At 43.5% G+C, this 23,814-nt stretch overlaps 3 protein-coding genes across 12 annotated transcripts in view; 1 reads left to right on the plus strand and 2 right to left on the minus strand.

Moving 5' to 3' along the window:
• The window catches only part of PMM2 (phosphomannomutase 2), a 22,443-nt gene extending 16,120 nt beyond the window's left edge, over positions 1–6,323 (minus strand). Inside the window, exons 1-5 of one of the 2 annotated variants that reach the window (XM_073647759.1) lie at positions 6,161–6,323; positions 5,821–5,932; positions 5,283–5,359; positions 2,278–2,369; positions 1,742–1,841 (exon numbers count right to left, since the gene is read on the minus strand). In XM_073647759.1, the coding sequence (XP_073503860.1) occupies positions 1,742–1,841; positions 2,278–2,369; positions 5,283–5,359; positions 5,821–5,932; positions 6,161–6,226 (447 nt within the window). In that variant the 5' untranslated portion in view covers positions 6,227–6,323. The remainder of the gene's footprint in view (positions 1–1,741; positions 1,842–2,277; positions 2,370–5,282; positions 5,360–5,820; positions 5,933–6,160) is intronic. The other variant, XM_073647760.1, reaches the window with a different exon arrangement.
• Positions 6,277–14,305, plus strand: TMEM186 (transmembrane protein 186). 2 transcript variants are annotated; one of them, XM_073647761.1, is made up of 2 exons: positions 6,277–6,407; positions 13,360–14,305. In XM_073647761.1, the coding sequence occupies exon 2, from the start codon at positions 13,374–13,376 to the stop codon at positions 14,064–14,066; it is 693 nt and encodes a 230-aa protein (XP_073503862.1). In that variant the 5' UTR covers positions 6,277–6,407; positions 13,360–13,373; the 3' UTR covers positions 14,067–14,305. The 2 variants fall into 2 exon arrangements, with proteins under 2 accessions (XP_073503862.1, XP_073503863.1); XM_073647762.1 differs by having other exon boundaries at positions 6,299–6,407; positions 13,363–14,304.
• A 6,329-nt stretch (positions 14,306–20,634) lies between these two features.
• Positions 20,635–23,814, minus strand: part of ABAT (4-aminobutyrate aminotransferase) — a 138,402-nt gene continuing 135,222 nt past the window's right edge. For all 8 annotated transcript variants that reach the window (XM_073647771.1, XM_073647768.1, XM_073647775.1 and 5 more), the window contains one exon: positions 20,635–23,446. In XM_073647771.1, coding sequence (XP_073503872.1) covers positions 23,325–23,446 — 122 coding nt within the window. In that variant the 3' untranslated portion in view covers positions 20,635–23,324. The remainder of the gene's footprint in view (positions 23,447–23,814) is intronic.

A 23,814-nucleotide genomic window follows, 5' to 3' on the forward strand; every position in this document is an offset into this window, starting at 1 on the left:
ATGCTGTTGTGCAAATGGAATAGACAATAGATGGAAATTATTGCCAATTATCAAGACACTCAATAAAGGAGTGGTTCTGCAGGTGGGGACCACAGACCACATCTCAGTACCAATGCTTTCTGGCTGATGTTTTGGTCACTTTTGAATGTTGATTGTGCTTTCACACTCGTGGTAGCATGAGACAGACTCTACAACCCACAGAAGTTGCTCAGGTAGTGCAGCTCATCCAGGATGGCACATCAATGCGAGCTGTGGCAAGAAGGTTTGCAGTGTCTGTCAGCGTAGTGTCCAGAGGCTGGAGGCACTACCAGAAGACAGGCCAGTACACCAAGAGACGTGGAGGGGCCCGTAGGAGGGCAACAACCCAGCAGCAGGACCGCTACCTCCTCCTTTGTGCAAGGAGGAACACTGCCAGAGCCCTGCAAAATGACCTCCAGCAGGCCACAAATGTGCATGTGTCTGCACAAACGGCTAGAAACCGACTCCATGAGGGTGGTATGAGGGCCCGACGTCCACAGATGGGGGTTGTGCTCACAACCTAACACTGTGCAGGATGCTTTGCATTTGCCACAGAACACCAGGATTGGCAAAGTAGTCACTGGCGCCCTATGCTCTTTACAGATGAAAGCAGGTTCACACTGAGCACATGTGACAGACGTGATAGAGTCTGGAGACGCCGTGGAGAGCGATCTGCTGCCTCCAACATCCTTCAGCATGACCAGTTTGGCAGTGGGTCAGTAATGGTGTAGGGTGGCATTTCTTTGGAGGGCCGCACAGCCCTCCATGTGCTCGCCAGAGGTAGCCTGACTGCCATTAGGTACCAAGATGAGATCCTCAGACCCCTTGTGAGACCATATGCTGGTGCGGTTGGCCCTGGGTTCCTCCTAATGCAGGACAATGCCAGACCTCATGTGGCTGGAGGGTGTCAGCAGTTCCTGCAAGATGAAGGCATTGAAGCTATGGATTGGCCCGCCCATTCCCGAGACCTGAATCCAATAGAGCACATCTGGGACATCATGTCTCTCTCCATCCACCAACGTCACGTTGCACCACAGACTGTCCAGGAGTTGGCGGATGCTTTAGTCCAGGTCTGGGAGGAGATCCCACAGGAGACCATCCGCAACCTCATCAGGAGCATGCCCAGGCGTTGTAGGGAGGTCATACAGGCACGTGGAGGCCACACACAATACTGAGCCTCATTTTGACTTGTTTTAAGGACATTACATCAAAGTTGGATCAGCCTGTAGTGTGTTTTTCCACTTTTTAATTTTGGGGGTGACTCCAAATCCAGGTCTCCATTGGTTAATAAATTTGATTTCCATTGATGATTTTTGTGTGATTTTGTTGTCAGCACATTCAACTTTGTACAGAACAAAGTATTCAATGAGAATATTTCATTCATTCAGATCTAGGATGTGTTATTTCAGTGTTCCCTTTAGTTTTTTAAGCAGTGTATGTACATCCTTCTGGTTATATACACATGACAGATTTATTGCAGAAATACCAGATTTCTATACATGTGAATGGGGTTGCTTCTGGAGCATGTGCATGGGTTTCTTCAAACCCCATTCAGGTCAATGGGGTAGACTGCAAAAATTTTCAAAACAAAATCTCTCAGGTCTGAACTTACCCTTATAGTCAAGTATTAACCTGTGAAATCTGATTTTTTTTTTTCTTTTTTACAAATCTGGTGACTAGGGTCTGAATAATGCTGTTCATCTTCTTACAATGTTCCACTGACCTTGTCCAATTCATAGAACTCAATCCGTTCCTCCTGGGTGCAGTTCCTCCCAATGGGCGAGACATTCAGCATGCCATTCCGAAATTCAACAAATGTTCCCCTGAAATGACAAATCAGCAAGAAGTTCAGACTGTGTTATAAACATGGCTCTCCTAAGCGCTGACGCCGGGTCACAGCCCTGTTGGTTTGAAAGACCTCCCATATACAGGTTCATCATCACAAATGCTCCAGTAAAGCCAAGGCCAGAACAGTCCGGTCTCCTCGCTTGTGGCGACTGATAAAACACATGCACCAAAAGCCGATGGGCACAAATGTCAGGAAAAAACAAAACAAAACAAAAAAAAAAACCATATAGGAGGATGAAATACTATAAGAATGCATCAAAACTTCAGATAAACAGCACAAACAAAAACTGCATTGTATGGGGAACTCTTCATAATTCACTACAGACGGTCATGTAAATACCCGGCTCTAGGAGGTTTTTTTTTTCCTCTCTTCGAAAAATGCAACATTGTAATTGTACAATTATCACCAACCTTTTCTTTGGCAGCTTGAGCTTAGCAATATATGCCAGGCAGTAGTTGATGATTTCTTGTAACAAGTCCTCTCCCAGGTGGGCATGGATGCTCTGTGACAATGACATACATTAGTATGGTGATTAAATGAAAAGAACTTAGGAGTGGAGCTGAAAAATCAGTGTACGGCAGCGGTTTCCAACCTTGTGGCCCATCAATGCTGCAAAATAACTCACAGCATGCCCCAGCAAGCCGCACCTAACTGCATGCCAGGAGCTGTAGATCTGCAGGAGGGTCACAATGTACAGACACCAGAGACTGCAGCCGGATTCATCACTGGCACAATTTTCCAATATTAGGCATCTCGTCCTTTATTGGCCTTAACCCATTCACGACGTCCGCCATACATATACGGCGCAATTTGGAAGTGGGTGTATGGATGGAACGGGCTCACGCAGCGAACATGCCCCATACCTGGCCCGTCCGCGATTTTTAACCTGTTAAATGCCGCTGTCAATCTCTGACAGCGGCATTTAACAAGCGCCGACATATGCATGTGTCATTCTCTCTGCCCATCGGCGCTCCAGTGACGTGACACAGGTCGCTGATTTGTTGTCATGACAGCTGGGGGTCAGCTGATGACCCCTGTACTTGTCATTACGGAGCTCCTTAGAAACCCTACCTGTGGCCGAGCTCTGAAGGAGACTTTTTTCCTTTACGCAGCGACATCAATAGCACAAGTGATCAGACGATCACATCTTCAAGTCCCCTAAGGGGGCTAACAAGAACAGTGAAAAAGTAGTAAAAAGTTCAAATCACCTCCTTTTTCTCCCATTGAAAATAAAGATATTAACATTTAAAAAAAAAAAAATTACACATGTGGTATCATCGCATTCAGAAAAGTACGATCTGTCAAAATATAAAAACAATTAACCCGATCAGTAAACACCATGAACAAAAAAAAAAATTAAAAAAAAATCAAGAACGACAAAATTAAGGTTTTATGGTCACCACAATTCCACAAAAAGCAAGTGATCAAAAAGTCACATCTATCCTAAGATGGTATTAATAAGAACGTTGTCTCGGCCTGCAAAAAATAAGCTATCACCAAGCTCCATGATACAAAAAATAAAAATGTTACGGGTCTTGGAAAATGGTGACAACTTCCCCAATTTTGGATTTTTTTTTCCCATTACTAAAATATTAAAAAACTGGACATGTTAGATTTCACCATAATCATATTGATGAGCAGAATCATATTGTCTGGTCATTTTTACCACAAAATGTACACCGTAATAACAACGTCAGAATTGCGTTTTGCTTCTTTTACAAGTTCACAGCAGTTTTTTTTTTTTTCAGATTTTCCAGTACACTATGTAGTAAACTTAATGGTGTCATTCAAAAGTACAACTCGTCCCGCAAAAAACAAGCCCTCACATGGCCATATTGACGGAAAAATAAAAAAAAGTTATGTCTCTGGGAAGAAGGGGGGCAAAAAACAGAACCACAAAAACAGAAATTGGCCTCGTTGCGAAACGGTTAGAAAAAAAAAAAAAAACATAAAAAACCACACATTCCAAACTAAGTTACCGTCCATGTTTTCCGGGCTGATTTTTAACACTGATTACCATGTGTGTTCTGCACAAGAATCAGGGCGAATTCTCCCTCTTTATTAGGAAATAAAATAGAGAAAGTAAAAAATTGACATGTCCGTCCATGAGGTGGTTCCCAAAGGTATATTATGTTAATAAAGGAGTTTCCGTTTCAGAAAACTCCCGTGCCCAGACTGAAGTTTATTTAGAAAATCCTGGGGCAGCGGAGTGCACTGATTGCCAGTAGACATTAACCCCTCATGACCTTGCGATTTTCTGTTTTTTTGCACTTACGTTTTTTCCCCTTCTTCTTCCCAGAGCCAGAACTTTTTTATTTTTCCGTCAATATGGTCATGTGAGGGCTTGTTTTTTTGCAGGACAAGTTGTACTTTTGAGCGACACCATTGATTTTACCATATAGTGTACTGGAAAACAGGAAAAGAAAATCCAAGTGCGGTGAAATTGCAAAAAAAAAAAAAAAAAGTGCTTTTATTTTTTTTATTTACCATGTTAACTATATGCCAAAACTGACTTGCCATTAGAGGGACATGTGACGCGCTTCCAGCTGGCAAGTGTTAAATCCCAATGTCAGTGACTGACAGCGGCATTTAACTGGTTAACAGCTGCGGGTGGATCTCTGATCCAGGGGACAGTGTTTTTAAAAAATGGAAAAAAACCTCTTGAAGGCTATGAGTACGCCAACATGGAGTCTTTTTGTTACGTTTTTGTAGTATAAATTGAACGAAAACTAAAAGGCCTCAATTCATCAAATACATTTTGTCAGGATTCTGGCGTAAATTGCTTAGAAAAGTTGCAAAATTTATCTAAAAAAATTTAACGACTTTTGGCGTTTTCACATCAGTCTCTCTCTGCTCTGCCAAAATGGATGGAGCGGTGCTGAACGGGATCGTCCAATTCATGATGAGCTGCGATGTACCTTACGCCAGAAATCTAATTCCAGTCAGGGACTGCAGTAGGATACCTGGCGTGGTGCATGAAGGCGCCCGCCACTCGTCAGATGCTCCAGGTAAAGGCTGGTTTTGGCTTACAAATATTGATGTGAAATACTGACCACAATATTGCTGTGTGAACATAGCCTAATGAAGAGGCATGCTCATGAATCAGGAGCATCTGACTCCATCATGCCCTCTAGTCAACATCAGCAACAAAGTCCTGATGAATCAGGGACAACATTTTTCAAGAGTTTTGAGATTTAAGTTCTGTGGATTCTGCAAATCCACAGCAAAAATCAAAGCGTCACTCTCCAATTCCAGCCAAAGACTTTCTTTTGAATGAAAAGATCAGCCCCTTTCAGGCAGCAGTATTATTAGTATCAGGAGTTGTGACCAAAACTCAGAATAGCTGAAAACTGGATTAGAAATACTACTGCAAAATACATGAGTCTGAACGATGCCCAAAAGACGTGATACTAACTTGTTTGGAAAGGAACTTTCCATTCTTATACGCCACCAGGCCATTTTCAGGAAACACGAAGTCAAACTTCTCAATCACTGAAATCAAAATATGGAGAGGATAGAAAATTACTGAATATGTCTTTACAGGAGGGGGAGAGGCGCCCAGGCACAGAGGCGCACAGAGGCGCCCAGGCACAGAGGCGCCCAGGCACAGAGGCGCCCAGGCTCAGAGAGGCGCACAGAGGCGCCCAGGCTCAGAGAGGCGCACAGAGGCGCCCAGGCTCAGAGAGGCGCACAGAGGCGCCCAGGCTCAGAGGCGCCCAGGCTCAGAGGTGCACAGAGGCGCCCAGGCTCAGAGGTGCACAGACGCGGCCAGGCTCAGAGGCGCCCAGGCTCAGAGGTGCACAGAGGCGCCCAGGCTCAGAGGTGCACAGAGGCACCCAGGCTCAGAGAGGCGCACAGAGGCGGCCAGGCACAGAGGAGGCCAGGCACAGAGGCACACAGTGGCGGCCAGGCACAGAGGCGCACAGAGAGATATGCAGTTTGGGGTATTTTACCATCGTCTCCCAGCTGTTCTTTAATTTTCTCAAAATCGGACCCTCCGACAACTCCAACCTTCACTTTTTTTCGCAAATTCTGCAGGAACTCCGCCATGTCACTGGTGACTTTCTAAAACATAAAGCAGACTATGTTATCCGCCATTCTCAGAGCAGCTCACCTTCATAATCTTCCCATCACTGGCACATAAACCAAAAAAGACAGAAGAGAAAGTAACCACAGACAGGAAGAATCAGAAGGGGAGTCCAGGGCAGGGACTATAGCGCCCCCTACAGCACACACCCTACACACAGAACTGTCTGAGCCTGCCCGGCACACTCTGCCCTGCGGTACCAGTACCTGCCTAGCAGCTGTCAGTGTGCCGTCCACATCAAACAAGCAGAGCACCTCTCCCGCTCCGGCCATGGCTGCATCACTCAGTAGTCACTTATTTCCTTATGAATGGGATTGTCCTCACTCGGCTTCCGTCCTCCGGCCACATCACTACTTCCTGGTCACGTGAGAAGCGCTTCGAACTACGATTGCCATAAGCGTCGCGCTGCCTTCTGGGATTTGTAGTGACAGCAGCCTGTGTGGCCGGTGACAGGTAGGTGGTGTGTGGACCGTGCGCAGCGTGTCATGGTGACCTCTCAGCACTGCTGGGCGCCTGATCGCTGCCTGCCCTTCACAGGGAGGGGGAAAGTGCATCCAGCAGACAGGAAGGTGCCTGGGGTCCGGCGGGGTCTCTCAGGCAGGACAAGATCTGGAGACTAAAGTGTGACATTGTACCCCTCCCCCAGCACATCACCAGGAGGCCCCCCAGAAGCCCTGTATTTATGGAAGCAAGTCCGTCCCTGGGGTCTATTCTGGGGTCCGTCCCTGGGTCTATTCTGGGGTCCATAATAGAAATGGTTGGGGGAAGATGAGGTCCATACTGGATAGCAGAGCCGGTGTATATAATGATGCATCCATAGTATCCCAACAGGATTGTCTGAGCAGAATCCAGCAATGAATATATATATATATATACACAGTACAGACCAAAAGTTTGGACACACCTTCTCATTTAAAGATTTTTCTGTATTTTCATGACTTTGAAAATTGTACATTCACACTGAAGGCATCAAAACTGTGAATTAACACATGTGGAATTATATACTTAACAAAAAAGTGTGAAACAACTGAAAATATGTCTTATATTCTAGGTTCTTCAAAGTTGCCACCTTTTGCTTTGATGACTGCTTTGCACACTCTTGGCATTCTCTTGATGAGCTTCAAGAGGTAGTCACCGGAAATGGTCTTCCAACAATCTTGAAGGAGTTCCCAGAGATGCTTAGCACTTGTTGGCCCTTTTGCCTTCACTCTGCGGTCCAGCTCACCCCAAACCATCTCGATTGGGTTCAGGTCTGGTGACTGTGGAGGCCAGGTCATCTGGCGTAGCCCCCCATCACTCTCCTTCTTGGTCAAATAGCCCTTAGGCTGTGTGCCCACGATGTGTATTTCATGCGTGTTTGGTGCGGAAATTTCTGCAGCATAAACGCATGGTAAGCCTTCTGCCATGGTCCTCTACGCAATTCCGCACTTTCAATGCCCATGCTGCGCTCAAAAATTCGCAGCATGTCCATTAATTTTGCGGAAGCGCGGCGTAATCGCCGCCATTGACTTGCATTGAGACGCACATAATCCGTGTCAGTACATTTGTACTCACGGATTCTATGCGTTTCAATGTGCGGATGGTACCCAGTTCTGGAGGAGAGAAGACTCTCATCCAGACCTGGGTACCATTGTACCTGTAAAAAAAAGAACAAAATAAAAAATAAAGATTATATTCACCTTCTGACGGCCCCCGGTCTCCTTCCCTGTGCTTGCGGGCAGGACTGAAGGACCTGCGGTGACGTCACAGTCATGTGACCTCAGGTCTTTCAGTGCAGTGTCCCGCGATCAGCTGGCAGCCAGGAAGGAGCGCAGCTACACACCCCGGGCCATCGGAAGGTAAGTATATATATATTTTTTTATTTTTAACCATTTAAAGGTCACACTATATAAATCCATGCTGTTTGCATGGATTTATATAGTGTGACCTAGTTGTCAAGCACTTTCAAAGTGATGCTAAAATCGCTTTGAAAGCGCTTGTCAATCCGCATGCGGAAACGCATGTGAATCCGCATGTATTACGCAGGAAAAACGCACAATCCGCATGCGTTTTTATTCTGCCAGGGAGATGCAGAAATTTTGGGCTTCATTTCTGCATCGTGGGCACATAGCCTTACATAGCCTGGAGGTGTGTTTGGGGTCATTGTCCTGTTGAAAAATAAATGATGATCCAACTAAACGCAAACCGGATGGAATAGCATGCTGGTTCAGTATGCCTTCAATTTTGAAAAAATCCCCAACAGTGTCACCAGCAAAGCACCCCCACACCATCACACCTCCTCCTCCATGCTTCACGGTGGGAACCAGGCATGTAGAGTCCATCCGTTCACCTTTTCTGTGTCGCACAAAGACACGGTGGTTGGAACCAAAGATCTCAAATTTGGACTCATCAGACCAAAGCACAGATTTCCACTGGTGGTTTCCTAGCAGCTATTTGACCATGAAGGCCTGCTGCAGAAAGTCTCCTCTTAACAGTTGTTGTAGAGATGTGTCTGCTGCTAGAACTCTGTGTGGCATTGACCTGGTCTCTAATCTGAGCTGCTGTTAACCTGTGATTTCTGAGGCTGGTGACTCGGATAAACTTATCCTCAGAAGCAGAGGTGACTCTTGGTCTTCCTTTCCTAGGGGGGTCCTCATGTGAGCCAGTTTCTTTGTAGCGCTTGATGGTTTTTGCAACTGCACTTGGGGACACATTCAAAGTTTGCCCAATTTTTTTGGACTGACTGACCTTCATTTCTTAAAGTAATGATGGCCACTCGTTTTTCTTTACATAGCTGCTTTTTTCTTGCCATAATACAAATTCTAACTGTGTATCCACCTGACTTCTGCACAACACAACTGATGGTCCCAACCCCATTTATAAGGCAAGAAATCCCACTTATTAAACCTGACAGGGCACCCCCTGTGAAGTGAAAACCATTTCCGGTGACTACCTCTTGAAGCTCATCAAGAGAATGCCAAGAGTGTGCAAAGCAGTCATCAAAGCAAAAGGTGGCTACTTTGAAGAACCTAGAATATAAGACATATTTTCAGTTGTTTCACACTTTTTTGTTAACTATATAATTCCACATGTGTTAATTCATAGTTTTGATGCCTTCAGTGTGAATGTACAATTTTCAAAGTCATGAAAATACAGAAAAATCTTTAACCCCTTTCCAACCCTTGCCATATTAGTACGCACATTTGCGTACCCCCGGTTCAGTGAGGGCTGCTGCGCTGAGCCCTCACTGAACGGAGCACATGTCAGCTGATTCTTACAGCTGACATGTGCCCGCAACAGCCGCGGGTGGAATCGCGATCCACCCGTGGCTGTTAACATGTTAAATGCCGCTGTCAATCTCCGACAGCGGCATTTAACGCGCTCTTACGGGTTGCGCGTCATAAGCCCCGCCCATCGGCGACCCCGTCACGTGATCGCGGGTCACCGATGGTTGGGCATGACAACCCAGGGTCTGCAGCAGACGCCTGTGGTTGTCATGATCTGGTCGCTATGAGCGCCACCTAGTGGTCGGCGCTCATAGCACAGGACCATTTCTGCTATATGCAGGGGATCTGCTCGTCCCCTGTATGTAGCAGAGACGATCAGACAACTGCTGCTTCTAGTCTCCTATGGAGACTATAGAAGCATGCAGTAAGTGAAAAAAAAATGTTTTTAAAAATATAAAAAAAATATAAAAGTTTAAATCACCCCCCTTTCGCCCCATTCAAAATAAAATATAAAAAAAAAAACCCCACATAGACATATTTGGTATCGCCGCGTTCAGAATCGCCCCATCTATCAATATAAAAAAAGAATCCGATCGGTAAACGGTGTAACGAGAAAAAAATTCTAAACGCCAGAATTACGTTTTTTGGTCGCCGCAAAATTGCAATAAAATGCAATAACGGGTGATCAAAACATCGGATCTACCCCAAAATGTTATCAATAAAAACGTCAGCCCGGCATGCAAAAAATAAGCCCTCATCCAGCCCCGGATCACGAAAAATGGAGACGCTACGGGTCTCGGAAAATGGCGCTATTTTTTTTTTAGTTTTTTTTTACCAAATTTTGGATTTTTTTTTCACCACTTAAATATAAAATAACCTGTACATGTTTGGTGTCTACGAACTCGTAATGACCTGAAGAATAAGAATTGCAGGTCAGTTTTAGCATTCAGTGAACGTGGTAAAAAAATAAATAAAAAACAACTGTGGTATTGCACTTTTTTTGCAATTTTACCGCACTTGGAATTTTTTTCCCGTTTTCCCGTACATGATATGGTAAAACTAGTAATGGCGTTGAAAAGTACAACTTGTCCCGCAAAAAATAAGCCCTCACACGGCCATATTGAACAAAAAATAAAAACGCTATGGCTCTGGGAACAAGGGGAGCAAAAACGAAAAAGCAAAAACGACAAAACCCAAGGTTGCGAAGGGGTTAAATGAGAAGGTGTGTCCAAACTTTCGGTCTGTACTGCATATAGTGACGGCTGTCACGCTCGGGTCAGGAGAGCCGGCCGGCCGGTCCGAACATTGGGATGTCCGTTTTATACGGTCGTCTGATCGCGCCCTTACAGCGAGTTTTTGCTACGAGGTGGTTATGATCTTGACTCTGGATCATATATTTAATCCCGTGTATTACACATAATTAGCGTTTATTTGAATGAACTGTTATAGATTTTGTGGACATTGTCACTTTTCTGAATGTTTATGAGCCCTAGCTATAGTCTGAATGGTCGATATAATAGGTGGAGCAATGACATCGCTGCGGGATCACATGTAATACTTTTTCGATATTCCTCTTCAATTATGAATATTTTTCCACCTGAATGACCTCATTTATCTCATATTCCTATTTTTTAATTGCTAATTTTTTGCCATTTAATACCCTACCTGGGAAATACCATCCAGGCATCTGAGTCCAGCTCCCCCGTAGATACATTATGGCGGTATGGTTTTTGTTACGGTTTCTTTTTTTATAGAATTTCTGCCCCTTTCTACTTATCTGGATGGCGCAGCGTGCCTCCATTATACCCCTTGGTGGAGACTTGTGTGCCCAGCGTTACGTCTAGTGGGATTGGTACTGTCTGCTAGTATGTTATACCATACGGCATTGTTAGAAGGCACTGAGGTGCTGTGACTGTTATTACGTGCTATTGTCCCTAGTGACAAGAATATTAACCCTCTCTTATACCCTAGACCAAAGTTAGTGATGTTAACCTGCCGCAGAGGTGCTCTGTGCATGCTGGATAAATCCCCCAAATTTCCCTGTTCTATATACTGCAATAGCTTGTAATTCATATATTGGTGTAAAATAATGATCTCTTCCAGATAAGGGGGCAATTGGCGCACAGCCACTTAGCAACCTTGTGATTGAAAGAAACAACTTTGTGGTTAAAAAGCAGTGATCGGAGCCAGCTCTCGTTGCTGCTGTTAGTCAGGTGCTGGCTGTATAACACAGCTGGCACCTATCCTCTATGGACCAGTATCAGTTTCTGGGACCCAACATGTGATGTAAAGTAGGAGTTAAGGGAGTAAAAAAATAAATAAAATGTGCTCACCATAGGGGTGGGCTACAGGGCCCCATACTCATGAGATCCAGATCTAGTATACATTTATTGCACTACCTGTGTAGAGCGGACATCCCATCAAGATGTGCAATTCTGTTTCAATGTTCATTCCATTTAAAGGGAATCTGTCAGCAGGATTTTGCTACTTCATCTGAGAGCAGCATAATGTAAGAAAAGAGACCCTGATTCCTGCGAAGTGACAGATTACTAGGTGCAGCAGTTGTGACACAGAGTTTTTAGAAGCAGCATGTAGCAGAGCTTGAACAGCCGCCCCCGCCCAGACCAGGCTCTGTATATACAATGTCTATAGACAGTGAGCTGCTTATCACAGGAGGGGACGTGGTCCGTCTACCAGTCGTGTAAAGCTGTAGCCCGGACAGCTCATTGTAAGAAAACCGCACACTGGCAAACCAGTGACATATCCCTGATTTCTGTGTTCCAGCCTCTATCTCCTGCTGTGTTCAGATTACATAGCAGAACCTGCTGGCAGGTTACAACGTTTAAAGGGAATCCATCTATAACAGTTAGGGTTACACGACAGTTTTGACCGTAGCACAGGTCGTGTGGCCATAGTTGGCTACATTGCATCGCACTACAAGTAAGTAGGGTTGCATTGCGACCCCCTAGAGTACCATGACCACAACAAGCTAGTCGCAAACAATCCCACTGAGTCAAGTGTTTTACAACTTGCCTGTCACAGTGCCCTAAGGGACAAAGTAACAGTAACATATGGCAACTTTTCATCACGTGACATGTCGCGGCCAAATTTGCCATGTAGTCCAAGCCTTAAAGGGAATCTGTCAGTAGGATCAACCCTCCTAAGCTGTCTGTATGAGCATGTAGGTCATAGGAAGCTGAATAAAATGATACCTTGATAGCTGTGATCTGATGTCTTATTCCTGAGAAATCCACGTTTTTTCTTATATGTAAATGAGCTGTTCCAGGCTGTGGGGCGGACACTGATCTGCATGAGAATCCACCTCCGGAGATTATTTTACATGATGGGGGAGTTACCAGTGTGATGTGTAATGGCCGCTCTCTGCTCCACTGATCTCACTGCAGAGCTGTGTGTGATTATATCTGACATCTGCAGGTTCCTCTCAGCAGACAGGGAGTAATATGTTACAATGCAGCAGAGCTCAAGAGCTGCAACAAATGTGTTTGTAAGAAGACAAAGTTCAGTTCTGCTGTTCTGTGTTAGTTACATGTATCACACTGGTAACTCTCCCTTCATGTGTAATGAGCTCTGGAGGGGAGACCCATGCAGATCAATCATCCACCCATAGATCTCATCAGCTCATTTGCATATTAAGAAAAACATGGATATCCCCGGAATAAGACATCAGATCGCAGATATCAAGGTATCACTATATTCAGCTTCGTATTACCTACATGCCCATCTAGACTGCTTACAAGGGTTAATAGTACTGACAGATTCTCTTACACCTAGTAGCAGAATGGCTTAGTAGCCCAAAATCAAGTGCCAGATTTCCTTTAAGTTTTGGTTGCTATTCAGGAAGGGGAACAGACGCCCCTTCCTGAATCAGAATTAAGAGGATTGTCCAAGAAGACAACAATATGTCCACAGGTCGGCTGTGTGTATTATTGCAGCTCAGCCCTATTCATTTCAATAAAGCCATGCTGAAATCCCAGACACAATCCATGGACTCACATGGCACACTTTCTGGAAGAAAGAAGCCACCTCTTTCCAATCCTGGACACCATCTATAATGCAGATTTAGATTCCTGCTAGCGTTGGGTAGGGGTGTAGTCTACATCAGAGAAAACACAAAGTTCTCTTTGCTTGTTGTAGTGGTACCTGGTGAGGTGGGTGACTTCCATGTTCTTGTACTCCAGCAGGTCACATCTCTATGGCACAGCTCATCATTCGATCCTGGTGGCTCAGACCTTTATGCCAACAGTTGTGGAAATCTAATGTGCCTTACAGAACCTCCTGTATTGGATGTGGCAGAATTACTCACCCCTCACATAGAGAAATTTCCCAGTTATTGTCCTCTACAAATAAGAAGCAGTGGATAGAAACCACAAGTTTATTCCGAACAGCTTCACCTCTCAGCACAAAGACTGATGACTCCACCAAGTTTACACTGATCTACAAGTTTCCAGGAATCCGCTACTGTAGGGTGGTCTCCAGGCTGAAGCTTTTGCAGACCACAATGACCATATTGGTTCTTCCTCCCATTTATTATTTCTATTTGCAAGGACAACTCTCCCAGTTTTCTGCAGTTTACTGCACTGGAGCGGCTCTCTTTGCAGGTGTCATGCTGTATGGACTTAGCTATTACCTGCGTAGAATTATTGGGATGCTCTACGTGAACGACGACCTAACAACGGTGAAAGTTTCCTATATGACTTTTTGGGGAAACAGAAGAAATATTTTTGTTCCAATGAATGATGTAAAACCGCTTTCAGAAACAGGAGATAATAAGGGGGAGATTCTCCGTCAGTTTGCAAGATACAGCAATCCCGATATTCTGTATTTCACTACTCGGTATGGATTGGTTTTGGATAGAGAGAAGTTCTCTGCGGTTTTTGGAGAATAAAATATTAAATTGCCATTTCGACTGACTCAATTTGCAGACTTTATCCTATATTTGGTAAGCTCACACCGTAAGGCCTCTTTCACATGTACCAGAGACATTTACACAGGTAGACCCATTCAAATGGGCAAAACACGCTGACATGTCTGTTTTTTTGCACGCCACACAACGGCCAACACACGTGCACACTGCTGATACACACTTGACAGCCGTGTGTCATCAGGATCACACGTGCCGGTGCCTTGGATTCAGTGGTACAGTTCATGCTGTTCCCAAGCACCGTGTGCTGAAGGAATCTCTCATCATTGTCCCCTGCGATCAGCACGAGCAAGGGACAATGTTGAGAGTAGTATTCTGCTGCCGCGGTCTTCAAAAATAGTGTAAAAATAAGAATAAAATAAAAAAAATTATACTTGCCTGCCTTGACGCGACCGCCGAGGAGAATGACTGACTCGCTGCAGCGAGCTGGCCCCTGAACTGCGCTGTCACTCAGTAAGTTCAGCGCAGGTCACGGTCAATCTCCTCTGCTCCTCAGTGTGTGCGGTGGCCTCAAGCCAGGCAAGTAGGATTTTTATTTTATTCTTATTTTTACACATTTTGGAGACAGCGGCAGCAGAATACTACTCTCAACATTGTCCCTTGCTTACGCCAATCGCAGCGCAAGCAGGGAATAATGATGAGAGATTCCTTCAGCACCCGGCGCTTGGGAACGGCGATAACTGTACCAATGATTACCAGGGACCGGTACATGTGATCCTGATGCAGCACACGGTTGCCACACAGATATGGATATCTCCGGCACTGGTTTTTCCAGTACTGGAAATATCAGGACGTGTGAAACCTGCCTAAGACTCAGATTTAATTTCATATGTACACCTCCATTTACTCTAAAATGAGGAGTGCCCCATGCATTACCATTCCAGCATGCCTGTCCTTACACTGAACCAAAGGAATGCTATGCACTCAAGTAACGGGATCAGACCAGCTTCGGAGACACAGCAACAGTCTGATACAAGCAGTCCGGTTTCTGTATTCCGCGCTGTGGTCCTTACTTACCAGAACCCTGCTTTGACTAAAATAGGCTTAAAGGGTTAATCCCACATAATCAATCACAATCACATCTCAGGGGCCTAAAATTCTGAAATAAAGTTGTGAAATGCAAATGCTCCGGATATCGCCCCCTGAACACACAGAGGTCAGAGGCTTTTTCTTTCCTGGTTGTCTATAGATACCTACTGTAGTTATTTCTTGACCGGTCGCACCTGCTCCGTAGATACCGGCTATTCTCCCAGTTGGTATCCTCTACTGACTACACTGAGATGGCGCATGTGTACCTGCACGGGGTGGACATAGGTACTGTGCGCCAGCTCCCTCCTCTCCACCTGCGCTGCTCCTTGTGTGATTGATGGGACACCAAGTAAGAGCAGGAGCATCAGTCACTAAACTGGTTTTCCTCATTAAAAGCATGAATTTTTTTGTCCATATTTGTTATTATAGACGTATGCTACCTATAAATACAGCCGGGCTGAAATCTACACTGTCTAATACAGAAACGGTCTCTATTACTCAAAGCAACCAATCAGAGCTCAGCTTTCATTTTTTTAAACAGCAATAGTAAAATGAAAGCTATGCCTTGATTGGTTGCTATGTGCAATAAAGACAGGGTTTTGGAGGCAGGAGAGGGCACATGGAGGGAATATTTCTGAAACCCATACAGAACTGGAGGATTAGAAACCTTTATTCAGTGTGGAGAGATGACAATGATATGGATATAATATTAGAAACCGCACAGCAGCATGTCTCCGGTCAGCTCTACCCCGGGGGCCATTGGCAGATCACAGAGTGGTTAGCCAAGTAGCTAATGTTATCCGTGCAAGGAGCCTGGGAAAGAACATGGGTCTGTGAGAAATGTAGTTTACACTGGTGAAGGCATGGTGGAGTTACCTTAAAGGGGTTCTTTGCCTTTACAGAGTTTGAAAATAAATTTGGGAATTATCCTTTATTGTTGTAAGAGGAGCACTTGCATTGAATATGAAAGGAAATGAGTCAGACCTAAAGAAGGGATCCAAGAGATCTGCGGTACCAGAGTACCTAAGGGTACTTTCACATTGTGTTCTTGCCCACGTTCATTGGTCCCCCACAAAACGGGTTTCGGCCCTATGCGCCAACGGGGTCATAAACTATAATGGTGCCGACAGAGTCAAAGTGTGCTCTGGCTTCCATCATTGTCGGGCGTATACGCCTACTGGAGACGGACACCCAGATGCAGTCTACTACGTCGAAGTGTCCACCTTCCGTAGGCGTAGGTGCCTGAAAATGATGCACGACAGAGCACACATCGATTATAGTTTATGGCCCCGTCGGCACATACGCCCGAATCCCATTTTGCGGGAGGTTCGGATGCAAACCCCAACGGGGCCACTGAATGTGGGCAAAAACGCAATGTTTAGACAATCCTCGATTTTTATCTTGATTTTCAGTAGTGTTTTTTGTTAAAGAAAAATAAAAAAATTGTGCTGGAGGCAAGAGGATTATTCCATCAAGGTCATTGGGTTCCTTTGAAGATTGTTTGCTTTATTATTATTATGGACCGATCATGGAATATGTTGGCATTACGCAACAATTCTATATAGGCTATATCCTGTTCTAACACTACTACAAGAGAAGCCGGGCAAACAGAAGGCCAGATGTGTGTAGCCCTACTGGTCACCTCACATCATTACAAGAGGAGGCAAATAACCCTAAAAGCTGGTTGGTGCGTCAGTGTCTGCCATAATCTTCTACCAAAGAAGCCTGCCGAGTGAATACAGGGTGACAATCTGGTTTGTCCTGATGAAGTTCTATATTTCGAAACGCATTGATGAATAACTGATCTTCACTGTCCTTTTAAAGGAATAGAGGAATCCAAGTTATCTGTAAACAGAAAGATTGTGAGGGAATATTTAGCTAACATAAATGAGTTCAAGTCTCCAGGTCCAGATGAATTACACCCCAGAGTACTGAAGGAGATCGTAGAAGAAATTTTAGAACCACTCTCCATAATCTTTGAAAATTCTTGGAGAACAGGAGAAGTCCCAGAAGACTGGAGAAGAGCAAATGTTGTTCCTATCTTCAAAAAGGGGAAGAAGGTGGACCCAGGGAACTATAGGCCGGTGAGTCTGACTTCTATACCAGGAAAGATCTTTGAACAAATTATTAAACAACATGTATGTAAGTACATGGATAAGAATGAAGTGATTAACCAGAGTCAGCATGGGTTTGTAACTAACAAGTCATGTCAGACTAACTTAATTTCCTTCTATGACAGAATCACTGACTGGGTGGATCAGGGAAATGCTGTAGATATAGTATATCTTGACTTCAGCAAAGCATTTGACAAAGTATCTCACACCATCCTTATTGAAAAAATGACCAAGTATGCAATGGACCAGGCAACTGTTAGGTGGATTCATAACTGGCTTAGTGATCGGACTCAAAGGGTGGTTGTAAATGGCTTCACATCCAGCTGGATGAATGTCTCAAGTGGGGTACCACAGGGCTCCGTCCTGGGACCTGTATTGTTCAACATCTTTATCAATGATTTAGATGAAGGAATTGAGGGTAAACTGATTAAATTTGCTGATGACACAAAGCTAGGAGGGATAGCTAATACTAGAGAAGAGAGAGAGAGGATTCAAAAAGACCTAAATAAACTGGAGCAGTGGGCAGCAACCAACAGAATGGTTTTTAACAGGGAAAAATGCAAAGTACTACATCTGGGCAATAAAAATGAAAAAAGCATATACAGAATGGGAGGAATAGAGCTAAGCAACAGTACATGTGAAAAAGACTTAGGTATACTAATAGATCATAGACTGAACATGAGTCAACAGTGTGATGCAGCAGCAAAAAAGGCAAATACAATTCTGGGATGTATTAACAGAAGCATACAGTCTAGATCACGTGAAGTCATTATCGGTCTTTACTCCTCTTTGGTCAGACCTCATCTGGAATACTGTGTACAGTTTTGGGCACCACATTTTAAAAAAGACATAGACAAACTGGAGCAAGTTCAGAGAAGAGCGACCAGAATGGTGACTGGTCTGCAAACCATGTCCTATGAGGAACGGTTGCAGGATTTGGAAATGTTTAGCTTGCAAAAAAGAAGACTGAGAGGAGACTTAATAGCTGTCTACAAATATGTCAAGGGCTGTCACATTGTAGAAGGATCATCTTTATTCTCATTTGCACAAGGAAAGACTAGAAGCAATGGGATGAAACTAAATGGGAGGAGACACAGATTAGATATTAGAAAAAACTTTTTGACAGTTAGGGTGATTAATGAGTGGAACAGGCTGCCACGAGAGGTGGTGAGTTCCCCTTCAATGGACGTCTTCAAACAGAGGCTGGACAGACATCTGTCTGAGATGATCTAGTGAATCCTGCTTTGAGCAGGGGGTTGGACCAGATGACCCAGGAGGTCCCTTCCAACTCTACCATTCTATGATTCTATAAAACCACCTGAAATTGAATTGGCATCCTTCATCTTTTCTCCTTGGCAGTGCAGAATTACCCATTTGTTTTTCCAGTTCTATGCAAGACCAAGATTCAGGAACTGAGAAGGAGGCTGGCTTAACTAATAAACAGCCTAAATCCAGCACCCTTCATCACACGACTGGCGGTGATAACTCAGGAAGAGGGAGGGAGGTTCCAGCCTGTGTCATGTGGGAAAAGGACCAAACTTTCAGAATCAAGTTGGCGAGGACTGAAATCAGGAAATTTATGAAGCTTTGATAATCTATGCATATTTGTAAGTTATCTTTTATATTTGCTAAAGTAATTATTTTATTAGAAAATCTCTTTAATACTTACTCTGGTATGGATGTGTCCTGCTCTGCCCCCATCTATATTGAGGTCGGCTGACACAAGGTGAGGTTTTAATCAGGGCTGTGGAGTTGGTAAGCCAAACCTCCGACTCCTCAATTTCCATGACACCGACTCCAACTCCGACTCCCTCATACACGGCTCATGTTTAAGTGATAAATTTACGGTAGCAAAGATTCATCTCAGCTAAAAGTCTAGACCCTTAGGTCAGGAATAGGACAGACATTTATAGGACATTTCATAACTTTCCCAAATTCTTATGAAAAAAATATTCCCCACACTACTGTACCAATTTATTATATATTTTAGGAGTTGGAGTCGGTCCATTTTATACCGACTCAGATTCCGACCAAAAAGGACACAGACTCAGACTCCATAGCCCTGATTTTAATACAAGATAGGACTGTCCTGATTGGGTACACCTTGTCGTGGTGGAATAGCTTTTATGCTTTTTTGATCAAAATAGTGTTAACCAAGTACCCCATGTTATTTACATGTAGTATTACTATTTCTGACTACAGGGTATATGCTCATTTTGATTTTATCTCAGGTTTTGTCTGTTAAATTTCCACTGTGTGAACATGCTCCTACACATTGCATCTTTACCAACTTATGTCCTGACTCCTTTCCCTGATTTTACTCTGGTACTAGTCTGAAATAAAACTGCCGACCAGGATAATAAACTTACAAATACATTTTATTTCTTACCGATTAACACACAAAGCGGTTAAATCCACAGATTCCGGACATGAACACAGAAGTGCAGTTAGTCTCGACATGTTTGGCACTATTAGTACGCTGTAAACGGCTCGCTTGCTTTTATAAAGCACCTAGTGTAATCAGTCTTGTGTCAACTGGGTTAAAATTTCTTTTATATTTGGAGTACAGAAAAACATGGGCTCCTAAGTGTAAAAATGTTATATACATTAACGTCATCACCCCTCCAAAAAAAACAGCATAGTAATTACCGTACTTGTGTGGAAAGTCCACATTCATTACAAGCCTTGAACATGCCACATACACGTTAATCATGGTCAACAGAAGACTGCAGTTACTGGGGTCCTTACACTATTAGTATATCAAAAGTGGATTGTTTTAGGAAAAGCTCATTTTAGATAAGCGTAGATCTGCCATCAACTGAATGGAAAGTGCAGGAACTGTGGGCCATTACCATGAGACATGACATGCACCAGCCAAAAATTAAATGGCAAATGCAGCACTCTCATCCATTCGGATTCATCTCTATGGGCCTGTTAGGATGTGCCGCATACAATGTCTTGAGACGTATGGCTTACACTGCAGGGTTTGCAAAGACAAACACAAGATTCAGTTGATTTGTATTTGTGGCTTTTCTTTAAATGGCAATTTTAAGACATTAAAACATCCATGATCTCAGCAACTTAAATATTATGCAGATGGATTAAGCGCAAGACATTACATAACAGTGAATGGGACACACTGGCGCTCAACCCCATCATGATCGGGCTATTTTCCGATGATTTTTTGTTTTATTTTTTTTCTCCCCTTATTCAAAAAGCCATAAGTTTGTTATTTTTCAGTCCCCATAGCCATATGAGGGCTTTTTTGCAGGACAAGTCATACTTTTGAATAGCACCATTCATTGTATCATGTGATGTCCTGGAAAGCGGGGAAAAATTCCAAGTGCGTTGAAATTCCAAAATAAAAAAACTCCAATGTGGAATTGCTCTTATGTACCATGTTCACTATATGGTAAAAGTGACCTGATTCTCCAGGTCAATACGACTATGCAGATTCCAAATATGCTATAGTTTTTTTTAAGTGGTGAAAATAAAAAATTGGCAACAAAAGCAATTTTTTTTTTTCTTACAAATTTCCCATTTTCTGAGACCCGTAACGTTTTCAATTTTCAGGATAAAGAGTTGTGAGAGGCCTTATTTTTTGCGCCCTGAGCTGATGTTTTTACGGATACAATTTTGGGTTAGTTACAATGTTTTGATCGCCTCTTATTGCAATGTTGCATCGGACAAAAGAAAAATTCTGGCGTTTTGATTTTTTTTTTTTTAACACCATTTACCAATTGGATTAATTTACCTTATATTTTGATAGATCAGACTTTTCTGAACTTGGCGATACCAAATATGTATTTTTTTTATTTTATTTTTAATGGAGCAAAAGGGGGGTGATTTGAAATTTTGTATTTTATTTTTTTATATTTTTAAAAACTTTTTTTTTCTCACTTTTTACTTTGTTTGTTAGTTTCCTTAGGGGACTTGAAGCTGCAATCATCTGATCGCTTGTGCTGTACATAGCAGTGCTTCACCACTGCTATGTATAGCAGAAATCATGATCTATGACACAGGAGAATAGTCATGACAGGTACAGGGGTCTTAGCAGATCCCCGGCTGTCATGGCATCCCATCAGCACCCCACAATCACGTCACTAACACGCCGATGGAAGCATGGGATGACACGCATCCCTGCCGGCCTATGCGAAACACTGCTGTCAGAGATTGACAGTGGCATTTAACATATCAACAGCCGCGGGTGGAGCTGGGTTACAGGTAGATGATGGCTGAATACACTAAACCATCATCTGGCAGGAAAGATGTCAACTTGACTTGCGAGTCTGCCTTAAAGTCAGGGAATATGATGTACCGGTACGTCAAATGTCTGTAAGGGGTTCTCTGGTGAAAACAAGACATCAACTAGCCAAAGAATAGGTGATACTTATTGACCAGTGGGGGGTCCAACCCTTGGGACCTGCAAAGATGGGCAGAACAGGGAACTTAGAATGGAGTGGTAATGTGCAAGCCCAACTGCAGCTCTATTCAGTTCCTTTAGGTTTGCCGGAAAAAGTAGTACTCGGCAGCCCCGTAGGGAATGGATGGTGCTGCGGTTAAGTATGTGCACTGGCCCTCCATTCTAATGGGAATACAGGTTTTCAGTGTTAGTAGCAGATTTCTGCTCTGGCTCATGAAAGCGGTTGTGGAAATGCTGCCATAATGCCGGTCAATTTACACTACAGCGTCAAATCTCTAGAATACTGATCCTGTAATGCGCAGTAGATTTACCCTCTGAAAATGTAGACAGGAAAGTAAGATGCATATATGCACCAAGCGAACATGCCCTTATAACCTAGAGCGCAAGAAAAACAAAAGTGATCGCACAATGGCCACCTCTATTACATAGAAGTGACGTGTAATCCGGCTTTAAAGGGAAGCCGTTAGGTCCCCTGACTTTGCCCAGTTGTACAGATTCACATTTTTGGTTGAAGAATCAAACTTTGATGTGAAGCGTCACAGACACTAATGAAGCAGGACTAGTCCAGGAGGAGGGGCGTCTCTTCACCCGAACTAAACCTGTCTAAAATAACCACCCACCTCGAGAGCATGATTGACAGCCTACATACAATACTAGTTATTGTAGGACCATTATGCAGACTGTCAATTATGTCCAAGGGGGACAGGATTAGAAGACCTAAGACCGGTCTAGTCCTGGGGACACTGCAGGTGAAGAATTCTTGATTGATTCTTCAAACACTGCAGCTTTAGTAAATGAGCACCTATACTGCTATAGTAGCATTTGGGGACTCTCAGGCATCTGACAGGTTCATTTTAACAGCAGTTGACATTGAGGACAAATGACAATTTTTGACAATTAGAAATGTTCTCATTTCCTTCAATGTGTAATCTCCTGTCAATTCGCCAAACTGTGCAAATAAACTAAAATACTATCTAGATGTATCTGTATACATGGCTCAGTGTGATCTTTGTACAAAAAAGTGCTCCTTTAGAAGAAGTATACGGTATCACCTCTAGAAATATTTCTGATATTATACCTAAAAGCTACGAAATATCTATGTACAATATAACATGCAGAAAGCCATTATAGTCATAGCGGACCTGGGTTATCTTAAACATCAGGCTGTATGACGGTAGTAATTTATATTATCTTCTAACTATTGAAATCAAAGACTTGTAGGGAATTTCTCACAAAATGCTCACGTTGTAGCGACATTACCCGGGATAGGGCAGGCCCAAAAATTCCTTATTTAATTATTAATACAAGACAACACGAACACAGATCGGACATTATTTAAAGTATTAGTATTCATTTCACAGTCTGAGTGTTCCATAATTAACTTAATATTTCATATTCCATAACATCCCTGAACACAGCAAGGTGTACACTGAAAAAAAAAAAAAAAGTTAAATTTTCCTATGAAAATATATATATTGTGGCACATTAAAACTGCTTTTTATGGAGACACGGTTTTGGCTTGAGAGCAAAAAAACAATCTCCATCCGTTGTTGTGAGACCTGAACTGTGCGTATATAATAGTAGAGATTAATAGGCAGAACTTATTCCGTGACCTCTTCCTTCTTTTGGACTAAGGCAACAAAGCGGAATAGAAATCTACTTGAAATTCGCCAGGACGTCATTGAAGATGTTCAAGAACAAGTGTGCGTGGTGCTCCTTGAAAACCAGGCTTGGTCTGAACCGAATGGACCGATCGCCAGAACCTCCGAGCACAACACCTAAAAAGATAAAATATATCAGTAGGTTCACATAAGGTACACACAGAACCACGGATGGAGAGAAGCAGCAGAGTCCAGCAGTCACTGACTGTAGTAGAGCCGTGGTCACACACATGCAGTACTGCTCAATTCAAACCTTTCAGGAACCGGAGTTTATGACCCCTAATCCTAGTGACCGTGAGGGTCCCAGTGACAATAACTTTATTCCCTGTTCATGGCCCAATCCCTTTAAAGGGATTATCTGGTGCAAAGGCCGCTGTTCTCCTGAATCTTGTGTTGGTTTTTATTTTTTCATCTCATCACTCCTGAGCTATGGCTGCCTCTTTCCTGCATGTAAATCTAATCTTTTTTGTTCATCTGGGAGTGGC

This window comes from Phyllobates terribilis, unplaced genomic scaffold (genome assembly GCF_046119375.1).
Source record: "Phyllobates terribilis strain yellow unplaced genomic scaffold, ASM4611937v1 Scaffold_9__5_contigs__length_417890890, whole genome shotgun sequence".
Lineage (NCBI taxonomy): Eukaryota > Metazoa > Chordata > Amphibia > Anura > Dendrobatidae > Phyllobates > Phyllobates terribilis.